Source organism: Zalophus californianus, chromosome 17, assembly GCF_009762305.2.
Source record: "Zalophus californianus isolate mZalCal1 chromosome 17, mZalCal1.pri.v2, whole genome shotgun sequence".
NCBI lineage: Eukaryota > Metazoa > Chordata > Mammalia > Carnivora > Otariidae > Zalophus > Zalophus californianus.
In genome coordinates this window covers 12369142-12388670 of record NC_045611.1, presented here as the reverse complement: position 1 = coordinate 12388670, position 19529 = coordinate 12369142, and the positions used below count along the sequence as shown (strand labels likewise).

Sequence of the window (19529 nt, the reverse complement as noted above, 5' to 3'; positions counted from 1 at the left end):
TTGCAGCAGCCTGCAGAGCCCCACCTCAGAGGAAGCAAAGCCAGGGTCATGGTGAGAGCTTGAGGCTTTGTCCCAGTTGCAATTACCTTGAGAACTAACATTCGCAGAGCATTTGTCATGTGCGAAGCATGGTTCTAAACATGTTATATGAATTAAATAATTTGAGGAAAAAGAAAAAGAAAAAGAAGGGAATAAATAATTTGATCTTCACCATACCCCTAACTAGGCAGGTACTGTTATTATTGCTATTTTGCAGATGGGAAATGAAGCTGGGCAATTTGCCCAAGGTTGCCCAGTTATGTCTTCTTGATGAATTGGCTCCTTTATCATTGGGTAATAGCCATCTTGGTCCCTGGTAATATTCCTTGTCCCGAAGCCCACTTTCTCTGATTTTAATGGAACCACTACTGGGCTTTCTTTATGCTTGGTGTTTGCATGGTCTATCTTTTCCCACCCTTTTACTTTCCTCTTGCATATATCTTTACATTTGAAGTGCATCTCCTGAAGACAGCATATAGTTGGGTCTTGCTTTTTTAATCTAGTCAGACAATCTCTGCCTTTTAATTGGAGTGTTTTGTCCATTTACATTTAATGCTGGGGTAGGTCTGTCATCTTGCTGTTTGTTTTCTGTCTCCTCTGCCTTCTTTTCTTGTCTTGTTTGTATTAATCAAGTATTTAGAAATATTTTTTAAAAAGATTTTATTTGAGAGAGAGAGAGAGAGAAAACGAGTAATAGGGAGGGGGAGAGAGAAAGAGAGAGTGAGAAGCAGACTCCCTGCTGAGCAGGAAGCCTGATGTGGGGTTCAATCCCAGGACCCGGAGATCATGACCTGAGCCAATGAGAGATGCTTAACCGACTGAGCCACCCAGGTGCCCTGAAATAGTCTATATTATAATCTCTGTTGGCTTTTTAGCTATGCCCTTTTGTATTTTTCCCACAGTTGCTGCTCTAAGGATAATATGCATCCTTAACTTATCACCATGTATCTTGAATGAAACCCCTGGATTTTCTATGTTCCATTTTGGCATGTTACACACAACATTCCATGCCTTTTTTCATTCGTACACGTAATTCAAACTTAGCTAACTTAGACAGTGAACGTTTCTAGCTATAACAAGCTGTATGGCCAGGCAGGCCCCTCTCTCAGCCTAGCAGTGGTTTGGGCAAATTTTTACCTATTGATCCATTTTGCCCTTATTTCATAAAGTGAGTAGAAAACAGCATGGGACTTATAAGCTTAATTCAGTTGCGACACAGGAAGAATGTCTAGGTGAGCAGCAAACCGGGATTCCAGCCTGAATCCTACACCCTATTGCAAAGAGAACAGAACAATAGGGCAGCAGATAGGAGGTCTGGTTGTTTTCAGGTGTGGTAGTCAGGGCCAGCCCCCTCAGCCCCCCACCCCCTTGAACACAGGGGTCTCCCGTTCGATGTCCTGTGGCCCATCTGGTCTTTGGAGATGACTTTGGTTCCTCCCTGGGTAGACCAGTGGTCACTGGCCACTGTACAAATGGCAGACTTGCTGTCTAGAGTTGGTTGCAAGGCTGCCTCTGACCTACTCCCCAGCCCAGTCTTCCCTTCACACAGTCTCCCGGGGGATGGGACATTCACCATATGCTCAACCTTGATTTAGACAGTACATGCACCAACGAGGTGTCTTTTCTCAATTCTCTTCCAGTCCTGATCGCTGACAGAGAAAGTCTCAGCTGGGTCCTAACACGTCCAGCACCACTCACTCACTCACTGGGTCGTTTCCAACATGGCACCTGTCTGGGAACTGCTCTTGAGAAGGGAGGACAGTAAGAGAGCACAGCCCAGGATCTGATGGGATAGGAAGATGGGAATCCAAAGAAAGTCCGCTTCCTCTTCGCCCTGGCTAATGATCCCTTGGCTCCTTAGTCCTCCCAAACAAATGGCTCTCTTCTTCCCCCTCCCAGCTCCTGGTCCTGGCCCCTTCCCACCCCCACTTCCTCAGGCTCTGGGACACAAGGAATGCATGGGCAAAGGTCTGTGGCTTCTGCGTGAGGCTGAGTGGGGAAAAGGAGGTGAGAACAGACCCCTGACCACACCTCCGGTTCCCAGGCATCCGGGGGCTTCCACAGCCACCTTCTCCATAGCAAATTCTCCTTTTACAGATGCGGAGCCTGATGCTCAGAGACTACAAGTGATTCACTCAGGGGTACCCAGTTAAAGCTGACTGTGTGAATGAAGGTGAAGATATACCCAGAAACTTGCTTGTTGAGGGCGGGGGTGGGGGTCCTTTAAGGAACTCAAAAATCCTGTGCAACAGGCTGGGCCCCAGGAAACACATGCAAATGGGGTAAGTTTGGCCCAAGTCCTACTCCCCTCCCCCACCCAGCTCTGCCCCTGACCCAAGGGAGGGGGAGGGCTCTCCTGGGCTATGTCTGGAATGCAGCAAGGCCTGCAGGGGGAAAGGGCAGCCTGCTGCCCAGAGGGAGCACGGGAGGGCTTGCATGCCACCAGGGTTGGAAGGGGGCCTCCTCTGTGCCCCAGGTCCCCCTCCTCCCAGGCAGCACAGGGACAAGGTGGCACAGAACTCTTCCCGGGGGCCACCCCAGCTCAGGAGTGGCGAGTGGGGAATCTGCTTTGCCCTAGACAGGGCACATGTGAGGAGAGGGGGCCGCTGGGCCAGCATTCCTCCCACCTCCACAGCCGTGACCTAAGGACAAGAGTGAGAACAAGCAGCTCCACCAGAATCCCAGCTACTGTTTCTCTGTCCTTGTCGTAGGCCCCCTGGGCTCAGCCTTCATGTCCATTATCCTACATGAGCTGTGATTTTGAGAGCTAGAGCCTGAGACGACCCCATTCTACAGATGAGGAGACTGAGGTCAGATGCTCAATGGTCTATGCTGCAGACAGGACCTGCACCCAAGCCAGCCCAGCTCCAGAGCCCAGGGTCTCAACCACAGGGCTGGGAGGCCTCCTATTAGCTGGCTCAGGCCCCCCGTGGCTGCGAATTCCCCAGCACAGAGGATCTGAGGGCCCCACAGGGGCCTTAAGGGGTGGCTGCAGGCCCGTCCTGTACCGTCTAACGGGGGGCCCCCAGCTGGACAAGCTCAAGTCCACAGAGGCAGTTCCGGTCCACCCACTTCCTCCGTGTACCCAGGGGAAGTGGTAGCCTCAGGCTTCCGCGCCATGAGGGTTCAGAGATGAGTGTGGCCGGGAAGCAGGGGTGAAGGGCCAGACCCCAGAGAGAGAGAGAAGGTCTGGCCGTGTCATACAGAAAGTCAGTGGGACCTCAGTCCTCGGGGCTGAAGAACAGCAGAGGCACCTGCCCTGCCCCCCATCCCAAAGCAAGGTTGGTTGGTCTTTCACCAGCAGCACACTTTCTATACCCCTTCCTACATTTCCAGATCCTCCTAATAAACCCACGTACGGGGTGGGAATAATTTCCTCCACCTTGCAGATAAACAGACCTGGAGCCGTGTGTGGCCACCCAGGCATAAGTCCCACCCCCCCCACCTCCCCACCTGCCCCGTCCACTGCCCTCGCAGGGATACAGAGGGCAGAGCCCACCCTGCGCACCTGCCTGTTTCCCTTCTGGGGGCAGGTATTTTTCTAAGCACCGCTGAGCACTGCAGAAGAGGGGCCGGGAGCTCTGGGCAAGGTGGCGAGCAGGGAAGAGACTCGGTAGACCTGGGCCCCACAAGGACAGCCTTGAGGAGGTCCCTGGGGGTCTCTCTGGGCAGCTGGACTCTCTCAACGCCTACCCTGAGGAGGGTCAAGGTGAGAAAGGAGGCCCAAGGTGACCGGGGGACAGAGTGTGGGGAGGTGAGTCAGGCCCGCACCCACAGTGTTGAGGTTGACCCTTCCCCGGATGTGGGCTGGCCAAGAGGGCCCTTGTTCTGATCCAGGGGCTCTTCTCCCCAGTTCTCAGGGACTTATCTGAGGGTCCCGAAAGGTTAAACCCACGTAGCCCACATCAACATCTGCGTAGGCCCTGGGGGCCCCTGGAGCAGCCCCTGATGCCAAGGATTATGTGGGTGGGGCTGTGTGTGTGTGTGTGTGTGTGTGTGTGTGTGTGTGTGTGTGTGTGTGTGTGTGTGTGTGTGTGTGTGTGTGTGTGTGTGTAGGGGACCTGGGGCTGGAGAGCCTACTGCTGCATATGGCTTTGTAAGACCCCTGGCTGGATGATTCTACCTGTTTCTGAGGGGAAGAGAATGGGCCTCACCCACTGGTAGCCGGGGGAGCTGGAGCGGTCTGTTGGAACAGTTTTGGCTTCGCCCCAGGCAGGATGGGGAAGAAGCCTGAACCTCAGCCTCCTCCCTCCCTTCTGCCAGCCCCCCTCCCAGGACAGGCCGTAGGCTCTTCTTCTGGGCCAGCTGTCAGGGGGGAAGGGATCCAGGATATGCAGCAAGGGAGGGGGCTCCACAGGAACCACGGGCTGCGCGGCTAAGCCAACTAGCAGAGTGACTTTGGGCCAGAGACTTCGGTTCTTCCTCGTTAGTTAAATCAGGATCATTCTAATCCTTACCCTGTCCTGTTGCTGAAAGGATTAAATCAGGTAATAGATAATATATATAAACTGCCCTGCCCAGTGTCTGGCATGTGGTTAGAGCTCAATGAAAGAAGCGTTAATTCAGTGGTAACCCCGCTGCCCAGGGGGTTCTGGAAACCCCTCAAACCCCACCAGTTCTATCTGGTTCCTGGGAGGCTGGCCCCCAAAGTGGGAAGGGTGGAGGAGGCTGCCGTGGGTGGGGGCGGGGCAGTCAATGTGAAAAGATGCAGTGGGGCAAATGGGACAGGTATGCCTAGAAGCCAGGGCCACCTGTACCCAGGCAAGCTCCAGGCTGGCCGGGCTCCAGAACAGAGGGAGAGACAAGTAGGGCATAGTGTAGGGTGAGGTGCCACAATGTAGTTTCTCATCCTGCAAGGAAGCTTGGCTCCTGCCCCGCTGAGTGATCGAAGGAATGGTTTAGAAATTGTTCCAGTAAAATCCCACGTAGAGCCCAAACGTCAGACCACACCGCACCTCTAAACAGGACGGGGCACTCTGGACCCCTTCCGGGCCCTTTCTGCTGCCTTTTTAGAACTTTCCACCCTTTGCCCTGGCACCCCATCTCAGTTGCCCCTCACTATTCCCCCTCCAGCTTCTAGGGCTAGGGAGGCTGCGTTCTGGAAGCTAAGACTCCCTTCCTTGGCAGCACCCAGAGGGGCTCCCGTTGAATGCAAAACACTAAGGGTTAACTCCGGCAAGTCCTTCTGCTCCAGGAATGGTGTGCAAGTCCACCCCAGGCCTGGGGAAGCCCGGTCGAGGCAAAGCTGCAGCCTTCTTGGCCTCTCTCCACAGCTCCTCAAGGTCCAGACCCAACGGACCCACCCAAGCCCCTGACCTGGGGCAGAAACAGATGTAGGGTTTATTTAAATCAGACCAGGGACTTGGGGGCTCTCCCAGCATCTCCACTTCCCATAAGGGGCTGGGATTGACCATTGGGTAGATGAATTCAAAAATAAGAAAAAGCTAGCAAAGCACTGTTCCCTTTCCCTGGGAGGCCCAGCTCTCTGTGCTGAGCCCCACTGCCCCCAGTGGGGCTGCGGGGCGGGGGGCCCTTGCCAGAGCAGGTCTCCACAGTGTGTCTCAGCCCGGAGACACAGGAGGAGGGGGAGGAGGAAGAGAGAACAGTGTGTGAAAGAGAATGACAGGAGCAGGGAAATGAGTCAGGCTGTGCTGGCAAGGAGCCAGGAGCAGGCCCTGGGAGGGGAGGCAGGCGGGAGGCCCCTCTTCCCCTCTGGTGGGGCCGGGGGGCGGGGGGCGGGCTGGGGTAATGGCGGAACAGGACTTGACTTCTCCTCTCCCCGCCTCACGCACTGACATGGCTCGGGTCAGCCTAGAACCTGTAGCCTGGCAGGAGACTCGGAGGACCCTTCCCGGGGGGGCAGGGCCAGCAGTGCAGGATCTGCTTGTCCCCAGGCAGCCTCCAACGACGGCCCCCTCCCTTCCAGGATGATTCTTCCCTGCCACTGCACCACAGGGCTGTCCATATGCACCCAGCCCCGGTGGGCTCTCTCCTCAGAGTATTTTCTTTCCAACACTCAACCCCCAAGCCAGGCACACAGACGCTGGCCCTAACGATCCTTCTGCACCGCTCCTTTCGGTGCCATCCACTGGTCCCTGAGCCCTAAGCTGGACACCCTGCAGCTCACTCTCTGGTCCTGCCCTCTCTCCAGCGCCTCCTCATCTCCCTCCGCAGCTCCTCGTCCTCTAGGATGAGACCCTGACTCCACAGCTTCCGGGATCCTTGACCCATTCAAGCTGGCCGTCTCCCTCTCCATCCTACCCACGTGCAGAACAAGCTCAAGCCCCCAAAACTTCCAGAGAAGTCAGCCACTTGTACCGAGACCCTCCCAACCTCAGACCCTGGCCTGGGCAACAAGCACTGTGGCCAAACCCAGGGGTTGAGGTCAGGACCCCCAGTTCTGGTGAACCCTCTGGGGGCAAGCTGTGGGGCAAGGCTTCCCTCTCGCGGGCCCATTTCCCTTTTGGTTGTCATGCCTCCCCGAGGGAGACGGGCCCCAGAACAACTTGTCCGGACCTCTCTAGTAGAGCACCCAAGTGTCTTTGCCATGGGCTGGCGGGCTCCCCCAGAGGCAGTGCCAATTCCCATGGGACAGACACTGTCTCCGAGTTCCTGGGGTCCTGGCCAAAGGGGCCCAGGAAACAGTCCGCTCTGTGGAGTCCTCCCCACCTCTGGCCACCTGTGTTCTCTGGGTGTGCTTCTCACGTCTTCCCGTGTTGTAATAACTGTGGGTGAGGGTGGTCTGTCCGTCCCAGCAGGTGGTGAGCTCCCTGGGGGCTGGGGCCTGTCCCGATTGTGTTTTGTCCTCCGTGTCTAACACAGGCAGGGGCCATTTATGGATGGGCCTAGTAAGATCTATTCCAGGATTGGGACAGTCCCACAACCCAGGTTGGAGGGAAATGGCACTCAAGTCGGGTTCCCCCCCTGATCTCCCAGGCATCGCCCCCCCCCCCCCGGCGGACAAATGCCTCCCCTGGCCTCAGCAGGCTCCCAAGCCCCTGTGGGCTGCTGACTCTTGAGAGGGATTGTTGGCCGCTGGGGGCAGCTCCGCACTGCATGCTGGTCGAGGCGGGCACGTCTGGACCTTCTGAACTTGTCATCATGCTCTTCTTAGTCCGGGTCCCCGTGGGAGACCGCCCTTTGGGGTGTTCACGGCCGGGGTCTGCATAGACCTCCTGTGCACAGCTTCCCCACACTCACTCCCATCAGCTGGGGTTTGCTGCCCTAGATCATGCTTGTGGGCTATGAGCACCAGCTTCCCCATCCTCATCTCTCTTGGGAAAACTTTATGAATAACCACAGCCTTTGGCTCCACACACTCTCGCCCTGGCCCCAGGAGCCCTGGATCGTCACCCTGCCCTGCCCTGCACCAGCTACCTTGTCCCAATCCACCACTTTGAGCTTTGGCTCCAACCAAGGGTCTGTCTTCTGAGTGTTTGCAGAGGTCAAAGTCCCATTCTCCGCGGAGCCCTGCGGAGAGAAGATACAGGTGATTACCTACGGTTCTGGGTGAGGGTCGGGGGCTGGGGGAGAAGGGAGCAGGGAGCCGCCCCACGGCGCGTGGCGAGAGCCCCATACTGGGGCTGGGTGGGGGTGGGTGGGTAGGGTGGAAATCAAGGACGCTGAGTGCATCTGAAAATAGGTAGACGCTGATTGTGTTATTCTCTGTACTTTTCTTCTCCTGTTAAAAAAATAATTTCTGCCCCAACAAGAGGGAGAAAGATACGGGAGAGAAAAGAAGCCTGGCAGAGAGGCGGTAGGGAAGTGAGAGCCATCAGTGGGTTCGCTGTAGGCAAGGGGACTCCTGCCAGTCTCTCTAGGTCCCTGGCAGGTGTCAGGCAGAGAGAATCACAGGGTGGCACCCTGGGTACCTGGCAGTCTCACTGTGTCATGCCGATGACTATACCAGCTCCCTCCCTTCCTGGTAAGATCATGCCAGAGCCTGTGCTGGGGCATCTAGGACCACCTGCCCATCAGAAAGGCAGCAGAGAGAGGGAGACGGTCCCTCCAGGAACTCCTATGCGTGGGTCAGCAGCCGTACGTGGGGCGGAACTGGCAGGGAGGTGCCCAGATGGGCTCAAGGTGAAACCGAAGTCACAAAGAGGCCAAGTCAGAAGGAGATGGAATGTACTGGGAAGGTCACATAGCTGCAGCTGGCCCTGACGTCACACAGGGTGAGGCTGGGGAGGGCAGGCCGGTGCGTAGGTGAAACTCACGTCTTTCTGCAGGAAAGGGGGGCGGGGAGAGCCCTTGCCAAGGGGAGGCCTGCCTGGGACTAAAGGGAACCGTGGTGCTGGTGGCCATGGCGGGGCCCCTGGAAGCAGGGTACTGGCAAGAACTGAGGAGCCTGTTTGGAAAGCCCTTTGGGGTTTCTATTGGCACAATCCTTACAGTTTTGCTTCCAAATGAACCAAGTGAACCTGGTGGTGACAGTGATGCTGGCATTTTTCTGGGGGAAACCCATATTAAGCCAAGTAAAAGTAGGCTTTCTGTCTCGGGGTTGATAGCTCAGTATCTTAGTCTGGGCCACCATGCTGATACTTGAATTCTTTAAAAAAGCATCCCGGATGACCCCTTAAGGACAAAGAAGAGTGCGTTTTATAGCATATCCTGCAATGAAACTCCTTAAGTATCTGATATAAATGTCCTATAATACACCTGTCCCTTCTAGTTCCATTCTAGCCTCAAAATATCCCAGAGCGCCCCCAATCACTGAGGTATTGATTCTCCCTCCCTCCTGGCTAGTCATTTTCTCCTGGGCACCCCAAATCCTTTCTTAAGTAGGGTAATCTGATCCTCCTCTGCACCATCCACCCCCCCCAATCCCCACACATCCCAAACCGGGCAGGGGGGGCGGTCATCCCAAGGATTAGCATTTAATATCTTTGTGCTAGGCTTTTCAGACATCCCTGAATAGCAGACACAGATCTGTTTGGGGCACAGCCACCTGAACAACGATGAAGCAGAGGAAAGGGCGTCCCCTCACAGCACAGGGCACAGAGCACCCATCTATCCAACCCATGTTTCTACTCACTCAAGTCTGGACTGTTCTCCGAGAGTTCCAGTCCCTGGAAAAGTCCTTATTCTGCCCACCTGGCTGCCTCAAGTTTTCAGGGATCGCTCCTGGTTCCTTCTCTCTAGGACTGTGCACGCTTTTTGTTTTTCACCTGCCAGCCTGACACATATTTGAGGACAGCCCACAGCCCACCCCCTGCCACCCGGCTTTTCCCCAAGACCCTCTGAGGACACAACAGGGTCTCTAAGCATAAGGATTGGCCCTCTGTTTCTCTTCCATGGCAGATGTGATGGGACCAGCACAGAGCCCAGCAGGGCTCGTGCCTCCCTGGCATGGAACGTCATGGGAGCTGAGCTCCCACCGGCCTTTGGGCAGCCCTCCTGTGCACTCATTCACTTAGCTTAGGCCACCTGGAGCCTTTTGTATGGGCTGCTGCTGCTGGCATTGTGTGCAAGGCTGACGTGGTCCAGGAGGTGATTTGGACCTGCACGCCTGTTCACTGGACAGCCCCGAAAGATGTGTGATGACTGGGCGCCCAGAACAGTGATGGGGCGGGCGGGGAGAGGGCGAGTAGCAGGCAATGGAAAACAGAGAAAGCCCGGAAATGAGATCTGCCATGGGAAGTCTGCAGGGACAGGAAGCCTTGGCCCCATACCAGCTTCCTCTTCAGGGCTGATGGTCTCCGTGCAATATCACTGCCTCTTCTCCAGATTTTCCCTCCCACACAGCTTTCCTCCATTCACCCGTCGACACACATGTTTGAGCACCCACGATGTGCCAGAGCATCAGCCCAGAAGACGCTCTCTCTGACCCTGGCCCCACTCCTGGCCTCTCGAGAATGTTCCCAACTGCCCACATCATCGTCTGACCCAAAAGCCCCGCTGACCCCTCTGATGCCACTTCCTAAAAGTGAACATAGCATCATCCCCTGTAAGTCGGCTTATGGTTGACCTCCCTATATTTAAAATCTTTCCCCTGTATTTCCAAACTCCTCTGCTGTTATACTCTTGGATGAACCCTAATTTTTCCCTCTAGAAGGAAAAGACATTTTCCTTCTCAAATGTCATCCTCCCAGGATGATGACAAAGATTAATATTCACGGGGCGCCTGGGTGGCTCAGTTGTTAAGCGTCTGCCTTTGGCTCAGGTCATGATCCCAGGGTCCTGGGATCGAGCCCCACATCGGGCTCCCTGCTCGGTGGGAAGCCTGCTTCTCCCTCTCCCACTCCCCCTGCTTGTGTTCCTTCTCTCGCTGTGTCTCTCTCTGTCAAATAAATAAATAAAATCTTAAGAAAAAAGATTAATATTCACAAACACTTCCTACGTACCCAGCTTGTCATCATCCTAGCAACTGTATGAACAACTCTATGACCTCTTCATTTTCCAGTGTTTAAAAAATCATACTTTCCACGTGTCCCACTGTCCCCGTTGGTTATTTATAATTTCCTGCCCCTTGCTGTTTTTTGTATGTTTGGGTGATTACCTTGTTTGTCCAATGGTGTTATAGATTCCAATAGGGCAGGATACGTTTCCTCTTTCTTAGCGTGCCTAGGATGGGCTCCTGAAAATCCTAAATACTCTACTCATTCTTTCTTTCTTTTTTTTTTAAGATTTTATTTATTTATTTGAGAGAGAGAGAGTGCAAGCATGAATTGGGGGAGGGGCAGAGGGAGAAGCAGACTCCCCACGGAGCAGGGAGCCCGATGGAGGGCTCCATCCCAGGACCCTGGGATCACGACCTGAGCCAAAGGCAGACGCTCAACCGACTGAGCCACCCAGGCGCCCCACTACTCATTATTTCTTGAGTGGGCCATGTGTCAATGTCCTTTGCCAAATGGCCAGGGTTCCCTGAGGCTTCTGCAGGATGGTGGGCTTGGCTGCTGGGGATAAAACCCTGGGGTTCTGCAGGGCTCCTGCTTCCTGGAAATGGAAAACAAATCTGCTTCGAGGAGAGAAGTGGCCCAGGACACTGAACACACCATCTTAAAATGCCACTTTGGGTACGACAGTGCCCAGATACAAGGGTCAGAGTTGCAATAATCTGGGCCATATATCCTTGGTGCGCTTTGGCCAAGTACAATGGAATAAGCAGAACTAAAGTTGCCTCAGACTGATACAGGAGTGCTGGCCTTTTATTTTGCCAAATAAACATATTTTTAAAAATTATCATCAGCAGCATTTCATAAATGAAAGGAAATTTCCAGACCAAATAGGTAGGAAATGCATACTTCCAGAATAAAAGGCAGTTCTTCCTAAGGAAGGACATTTGGCAACTTTACACTGACTTTTTTTTTTTAAGGGTCCAGTTTGTAAACATTTTTAATGCAGAAAAATTACAACCTAAAATTTTGTTTTTTAATTATTTTCTTGGTTCAAAGTAGCCGGTGTGGGGCTCTATAGACTACGAGGAACAGGAAGTAGAGCAAATGTTCACTTGTTCCAGTTCTAAGGTTTTCTTTCTTTCTCTTTCTTTTCTTTTCTTCTTTCTTCCTTCCTTCCTTCCTTCCTTTCTCTTAGATTTACTTATTTATTTGGGAGAAAGAGAGTGGGGGGAGGGGCAGATGGAGAGAATCTCCAAGCGGACTCCACGCTGAGTGTGGAGCCCCATGCAGGGCTCGATCCCACGACCCCGAGATCACCGCCTGGGCTGAAACCAAGACTGGGACGCTCAACCCACTGAGCTGCCCAGGCGCCCCGCCCCTAAGTTTTTCTTAAAAATTGCTAAAAACCCAGGTTCACAGACAGGTGTTGGCTTCCAATGGAAACAATGGAACTCTGGAACAGTTCTTGTCGCTCATCTGGAAATATTCCAGGTGAAAGGAGAGAAGTGGGAGAGAGCCACGTCCACACGGCAGGGCTCACAGGGCTTGCCTCCCCAGCACCAAGCAGCGGGAGATTCCCTCAGGACGGGCCCCTCGAACCCTGGGCCAGACCCGCGCGAACGAAGGCTGGCATGGGGGTGCACTGCGCACGCGCGGAGGAGGAGGAGGAGGAGGAAAAGAGGGAGGCGGGGAAGGGAGCAGGCTCCACTTCTTGTCCTTTTCTTCCCTCTTTCTGCCGCCCCAGCCTGATCTCAACCTGAGAGCGCCGGAAGCACCAGGTAGCAGTGTCGTGGGTGATACGCTCTTGGCAAATACATCCCAGACTGACCGTATAAGCAAGGTGCTCTCCAGGTGGCCTCATCGGGACCACACCCCTCCCTGGCAGAAGCCCAGGTTCTTGATCAGAAGGCGGTCCACACCTCTGGTCTGGGAGGAGACTTCAAGGAGAGTGAGGGCGAGCAGCACGTTGGTATGGCCAGGGGCCGACACGCTCAGGCACCAGGATGTGCCCTCTAGCGTGTCTTTCATTAACTCTTTTTCTCGAGTCTCCTGTGGGATTTCCAAAGCTCTAAAAGGCTTCTCCACACACAAACGGGACGAAGCCCCTCCCGAAGATAGGCTCCCATTCCCGCTCTGGAGGCTGCTCCCATCTGACCCAGAGTGCGGGGGATCCAGGAATGAGTCCTCCTGGGAGCCACTGCACCGCACACACCAATCTGGGCCACATTTTCCAGCCTTCCATGCCCCAGTGTTTATTTTATAGTTGAGCCGGGCTCACCCTTGAATTCCACAGGCAAACACCATCCATGAATCAGAAGTGTGTAAAGGTCACTCCTGGCCACTAGGCTATAACTCAGGCTTTAAAAGATTTTTTTTTTTTTAAAGTTTCTTGGAAACTTCCATGATGCATTATTTAAAAGACTCTCCTGATCCTGGAAGCAAGCCCAAGAGATCTTTAAAAACCAAGAAAGTGTCAGAAAGCGAAGAACGTGTGCGTTATTTTCCAGTGTTTGGAAATTGTTCTGCCTTCCGGTCGAACATGTTTTCAGTATTGTGGTAAGCGAAGTTTGGTAAGGGAAGTTCAGGACTCAGGCTCTCACCGGCTTTTGCAAGAACAGTCAGCCTAAGTGGGAATGAATGTGCCTTGACCCAGGGTGTGCAACCCACCCGGGTAAGGCGATAGCTTTCTTAGAGGGTCCACCTGAAGGACACAGACGGTCGCGGGGCAGCAAGAATGGAGCTGAAGACCCACCCCATGGTCCTGGCACCTCCTGACCTTTCCACCCTGGGAAGGCAGGCCAGAGCACGACTAGAAGCACTTTTGTGATCAGGCCCAAGGCTGTTTGGGAGAAGCCTGATGAGTGGAGCCGGGTGGTGCTGGGGCTGAAAGCATCTTGCTCTCCTCACACATTTCCCCGTGACTGTCTCCCAAGCCGGAACATGGGGTAGCTCCATGTGGGTAGAGATCCCGCTGTCTTGCTCGCCCCTAGGTCCCTAGCAGCTGGCACGGGATCAGCATTCAAGGCTTAGTGAATGATACAATAATGAGTCGATGGTGGCCTGTTGAGGCTTTAGGGGCCCAGGCCTGGAGAGGCCACCGAAGTGTGGGCAGGGCAGGGAGACAAAGAGCTGCCCAAAGCCTTCCAAGGCCTGTGTGTACTTGGAGAGAGAAGGTCAACGTGTTCAAGAATGGCCAATGTGCCCAACCAAGGAGACTGGGTGGGCAGGCACCGCCCATTCTGAGGTGAGAACCACTGAACGTGCTGGGCAATATGGTGGGGGCAGCAAGGAGGGCATTCCCTTCTCCTTGGGGCCTCCAGCCTCAGTGCAAAGCTGCAGGGAGAGAAGCCAGTGGGACAGCAGTGCCAGCCCTAGCTTCCTCCAGGGCAATGCCCAGTTCCTCGCTGGTCGTGAGGCATTATCTCCTCTCGGGTTGGCCCAAGCCACAGACTTCCTCTCATGGACACCGCTGCCCCTTCCCCTGGGCTCCAACCTCTGCCCTCTCTCACCCTGAGTTTAGCACCCTCAGACCCAAACTCAGAGGACCCAGGAGTTATTCCTGCCAGCTCCCTAAGGTCCCGCCAGTGCCCTCAACACACCTGTCCTCAAGGAGGCAGCCCTCGGGGGCAGCCTGGGGCAGGGGGAAGAATCTGGGGCCAGCCTCTAGTTCTAGATGCTGCAGGTTCACTTCTAGACTGAGGGACCTGGTTCTAGACCAGGCTCCATTATCAACTTGCTATGTGACCCTCAGAAAAAGAAATTGCTTATCCCTAACAGGGCACCCCGAGTTCCTGCTCTGTTCCCAGAGGTTGGGCAGGTGACACCAATGTGTGAAGCAGGCAGGATGTGGTTCATAATGCAGACTCATTTTGTTTGCATAATAAACATGGAGGATATCCTTCACCTCCACAAGGAAAGATGCTCACTCTCATTTTGGAAACATGAGGTACCATGAAACAAAATAAACAAAACCATGAGGCACCTTTTTGCTAGAGATGAAAGAAAGAAAGGAAATGCACTGAGAACAGTATTCGAAGGTCACTGTCTGTTGGTCTTGAATGGAGTGGACTGCGGTGAACCAGCGGGGTCATGCCCCATTAAAGGGGGCAGCCCTGACTTAGGTCCAGGTCAGGTAAGGAAGGAACTCAGGGTTGTAGACCTTCCAATTTCTAAGAAAAGCTGGGAAACCAGATTTTTATGGGAAATCTCCAGATTTTAAAATTTGCTTTCCATTTAAAACAAGCAAACAAACAAAAGATGTGGGCCAAACCAACCTGTCTGAATACAAACGCGGCCCTTGGTCTGCACGTTTGAAATGTCTGGGGGGCCGCAGCCCTCCTGCCTCATGGTACTGCCACAGAGAAGGACACGCCCGGGCAGGCAGGAGCCAGGGTTTTGTCCTCTGGGGCACTGCCCAGAACAGGGAGTCTAGGTGGGAGCCTGGGCTGCACCCACATGGGGCAGGCCTACAGGGTCAGCCGTAACGAGGCCCTGGGTGGGTTGGGTGCCAGACCCCCAGCAAGGTTCATTGAGGGGTGACCCTCAGCCTCCTCCTCCTAGCAGAGAGGATTGGCTTCAAGAGGAAGCAGAAGTGGGTGGTAGATGCTGATTTCTACTGGTTCTCTTTCCCCTTGTGTGACTGAAGAGGAGACAAAATCTGTGATGGTGAAGGAATCTCGGTGGAGACACAGGCCATGCGCCAAGGATGTTACCTCCAGGGCCTTGCTTTCTGGTACAGAGGCCAGTTCTGGGTTGAACTTCGGCCCTCCCCACCTCACCCCACATTCATATGTTGAAATGCTGGCCCCCCAGTATCTCAAAATGTGACCTTATTTTGAGGTAGGGCCATTGTAGATGGGATTAGTTAAAATGAGGTCCTTAGGGGGGCCTTAATCCTATACGATTTGTGTCCCTAGAAAAGGGTGAAATTTGGGACAGACACCTTCTCAGGGAGAACACCGAGTGAAGATGAAGGCAGAGATAGAGGTGAGGCATCTACAAGCCAAGAATCAGCAGAGATTGCCAGCAAACCCCCCAGAAGCTAGGGAGAGGCATGGAACCCATTCTCTCTCTCAGCCCTAGAAGGAACTAACCCTACCAACACCATGATCTAGGACTTCTAGACTCTGGAACCCTGTGACTGTCAATCACTGTTGCCTAAGCCACCTAGTCTGTGGGACTCTGCAAGCCTAGCAAGCTAATAGCAGGCCTGAGCCCGTTTCCTCCGGGATCAAGACGGGGCCGCAGAAGGAGAAGGAGTTCAACCAGGAGAGAAAACACTGGGAGAGGCATCCAGGGCCCTGTGGAAAAAGAGTCGGCCTCTCATCCTCTGCTGAGGGGGCTCGTCATCCACCCAGCCTTCCTACCAGATCTGCCGGGGCAGCCCACACAGACAGCCTTCAGTGTGGAAGACACGAGGCGAGGCACTGCCCCCTTCCTAGCCCTCTGTTTGCTGTCGGCCCCCCACCCCTTCTTCGCCTTCCCCAGGGCCTGGAAAGTCACTCCTGGGTTTTCCCTATTCCGTTTTCAGAGGCAGGCTGAACTGGGAGCGGGGGCCGGGAGGGAGGGGGTCAGGCAACCTGCCGCCCTCTTATTGTAAATGTTGGCCTACTTCGCCCTTCCCCCCTCCACTGGGGCATGCGGCCCCTGGGACAGCCATGCGGCCCCTGGGACAGCCATGCCACGCCCATGGTGGCACCATCGGCAGCCCACACGTGTGGCTGGTGTCTCCTTGGCATCGACGCAACTCTCCCTGAGAGGCAGGCAGGAGGTATCCACAGATGCGGGGGCGGGGGAGACACCGAGAGCTCAAATCACTGCTTCAAGAAGTCTCACGTGGTGGCTGGGACAGCTAGACAGGAAACCACTTCTAGGGCTGCCCCGCGAAGGTTCTTCATGCCCCTCCTCTGCCTCCCCCGGGAGGGCTCCCAGGCTGGGGTGGGGGCCCAAGCCCCTGGCGCGGACACTGCCTCAGCCCCCCGCCCTCCTCCAGGGCCCCAGACCCTGCGGTGCCCAGGGAGGGTTTGCGTGCAGAGTGCCTCATGGGGAGAGGAAAGAGAAGAACAACAGAAAGCCTGCACTCTGCGCGACAAACAAACAAGCCGGCCCAGAGGCGGTGAAAGGCCGCAGTGTGCGGCGGGCGGGGGCGCAGGAGGCGGGGCCGGGGGGCGGTGCTGGCATAAAGGAATGTTGTTCAGGAAAGCTGGGGCTGGGCACCCAGGGATGGACAGATGGCCTTTTATCCCGCAGCCTGGGTTTGGCCTGAAAACTCTTTCTCTGAAATGAGACGGTGCCCAGGCCCTGTGTCCAGCTGCCCCCAGCGTCTAGAGGCCCAAAGGCAGGCGGGGGCTCCGGGCGCCCCACGTGCCTGGGCAGCACACGGTCCTGGGCAAGTAGGAAGGCGCAGGCTGGCCGAGGAGGACGGTGCCAGAGCCACGGCGGCGTCGAGGGTCCTCCCTCTGTGCTAGTTACCAAGCCCACCCCCGAGGCCTCCAGGGACCACTGGTTGCTTTCAGTAGCTAGAAATGTGGGACTAAAAATGAAGGCAGCAGGATCTACTCGCTTTCATTTCTAATAAGCTGCCCTCTGCCAGACTAGGTCCAAATCAGAAGTCAGGCCTGTCCTTACAACGTCTCAAACGCAGCCTTTCTGTACAAGACAAACAAACAAAAACAATACGTGGCAAGTGACAAGGCATTCCAGAAGCATCCCCCCTCCTCACCCACCCAGGATGCCTGCAAGGAGAATAGCGCTGCCCGCAGCTAAGCCTGTGTTCATGATAGGAATAAGGGAGGAGGAGAGAAAGCTAGTAGGAAGTGTGCGCCTGACACGGGGCCAACTTCCGCTCAGGAGATGTGCGGGGTACGGACAGGGCAGTCCCAGCCTCCTGGGTCCTTGCCGTCGGTTCGCCTGGGGTTGCTTCTCCTCACGGCCTGATCCCCCCTTGGAGGGCGTCACCAGTGACCTCGTCAGCGGAAGCAGAAGCCAGTCTAGGTGGGCAATCCAGGACATCAGGAAAGGGGGCCAGTGGGTTAAAAATACTAAATCACTCCCCAAACCTCTCCTCTCCAGAGTACACACACATACAAGTTTTCAGGCTGTTAAGTTGATTCTCTACTAGCCCCTGCCATGGACCATCTGCATCCACGGGGAGCCTTTCCTCTCTAGCCTCTGACCTCGGGATTATGGCACCATTTCTAGAAAGGCACCAAGAGTCAAGTGGACACGTGGTTTTTTTTTTTTTTCAATGAAAGCCTGACTCTGGGATTTGGAGCAGCTGGGAGCCTGGGGTTGGGTGGGGGTGACGTGGGCTTGGCCAGGGTGGACAAGAGGAGCTCTCTGAGGCTCCCCTCCTCAGTCCTGCCTTACAAAATCCTGCCTGGCACAGCAGCACCTGGGTTTCAACTCAGCAGCCTGCAGGAAATGAGTTCCTCAGAATCCCTTTTGTGGATTTGATAGGACGTTTCTAGACTGTTGTCTCTCAAAACTTAGACCTCAACGTACCTCAGGGCAGGCTTATAGAATGTGCTATGCACAAGGGAAATACATTTAAACCATCTAAAATATATTATCCCCTCACTGGCCCAACTTCTAGGTTAAAATACATTTTGGTTTATCATGTAACACTCCAATCTGTAAGGATTATCCTCAAAATACTATATTTTGCTGTTTTTATTTTATTTTGAAAAAAGATTTTATTTATTTATTTGAAAGAGACAGAAACAGAGAGTAAGCAGAAGCAGGTGGGAAGAGAAGAGAGAGAAGCAGAGGGACAAGCATTCTCCCCGCCGAGTGGGGAGTCCAACACGGGGCTCGATCCTAGGACCCTGAGATCATGACCTAAGCCGAAGGCAGATGCTTAACCAACTGAGCCACCCAGTTGCCCCTATACTGCTGTTTTTAAAAGGAGAAACAAAGCCACTGTTTACAAATGACTCCATATATCACTATCCCAGAAACAATATTCCCAAATTTTCCTTTTATAATCTATTAGTTTAAGAGAGATAACTCACTTGTTCTCACCACTGGTTACAAAATGGCAGATGATTATATTGCCAAAAACATGAGAAGGCACCGAACTGTTTTGTAAGCAAAACAGAACAACCACCCCCAAAACTGACCTGCCTCACACCTGCTACTTTTTACGGATTCCAACCTACTGACTCAAATAATTCCCTCCCCCCGCGCCTGGACCTGGAATCTTCTTGAGGATGTTTTTGTTCAGAGAGGTCGACTGTCTTGTCTCCAGTGGTAGGGTTAATTCTAGAACACAAGACTGTTGGACTCTGAGCCTGTGTCTTCTTTTCCACTCTCATTTAACCCAATTCCAAACCCACTGCACATCTCTTAAACTAGCAGAATCACCACAGTTATAGCCCTAGAACAGGTATCTCCTGGTGATCGATGGCCTATACTCCCTGTTTTATGCTCATTAAACACTATGTTTATACTTGTCACTATAAGGTGCTTTAACCCCAGGGGATGATGTCCTTGAACAACCCCAGGGCAAGTTGTCCTTCTGGGTGGTCAGTGCCTCTCTGATATAGCTACCACTCAGGGACATCACTTAAATACACAATCAGGTGTGGTCAAGGGCAAGCAGGAGCTATTTGTGAACAACACAGGGATACCAGCTTCCTGGACCAGAGTCACCAGATTAGGACGTCATTATCCTAAAGAGAAATACCTTTCAACTCTAGGCCACAGCTCTAGACCAATGCTGCCCCATAGAATTTTCTGCAATGATGGAAACGTTCTAGATCTGTGCTGTCCAATACAGGAGCCACTAGGCCCATATGTCTATGGAGCACTTGAAATGTGGCTCATGTAACTGAAGTACTGAATTTTAATTTTATTTAATTTTAATTAATTTTAAATTAAATAGCCACGTGTGGTAAGCGGCTACCATATTGGAGAGCATAGCTCTGGACTCATGTATTCAACTACTATTTGAAATCTCAATCTGAGTATTTCCTTGGCATTTCAAATCTAATGTGGCCCCAGTGAACTCTGATTACCTCAACCCAAATCTGGATCTCCACCCCAGTAATCATGGTTTCCATATATTGAGCCACCCAGTTGCTCAAGTCACCTTGGCATCATCCTCAATTCTTTCCCTTACTCCCAGCATTTAATCCATCAGCAACTTATAAT

General features: G+C 53.7%; 1 protein-coding gene across 1 annotated transcript in view; it reads right to left on the bottom strand.

The window, feature by feature from the left end:
- Nucleotides 1–19529, bottom strand: part of FA2H (fatty acid 2-hydroxylase) — a 48966-nt gene that overhangs the window by 14223 nt on the left and 15214 nt on the right. Inside the window, exon 2 of the mRNA XM_027617086.2 lies at nucleotides 7417–7509. Within this exon, the coding sequence (XP_027472887.1) occupies nucleotides 7417–7509 (93 nt within the window). The remainder of the gene's footprint in view (nucleotides 1–7416; nucleotides 7510–19529) is intronic.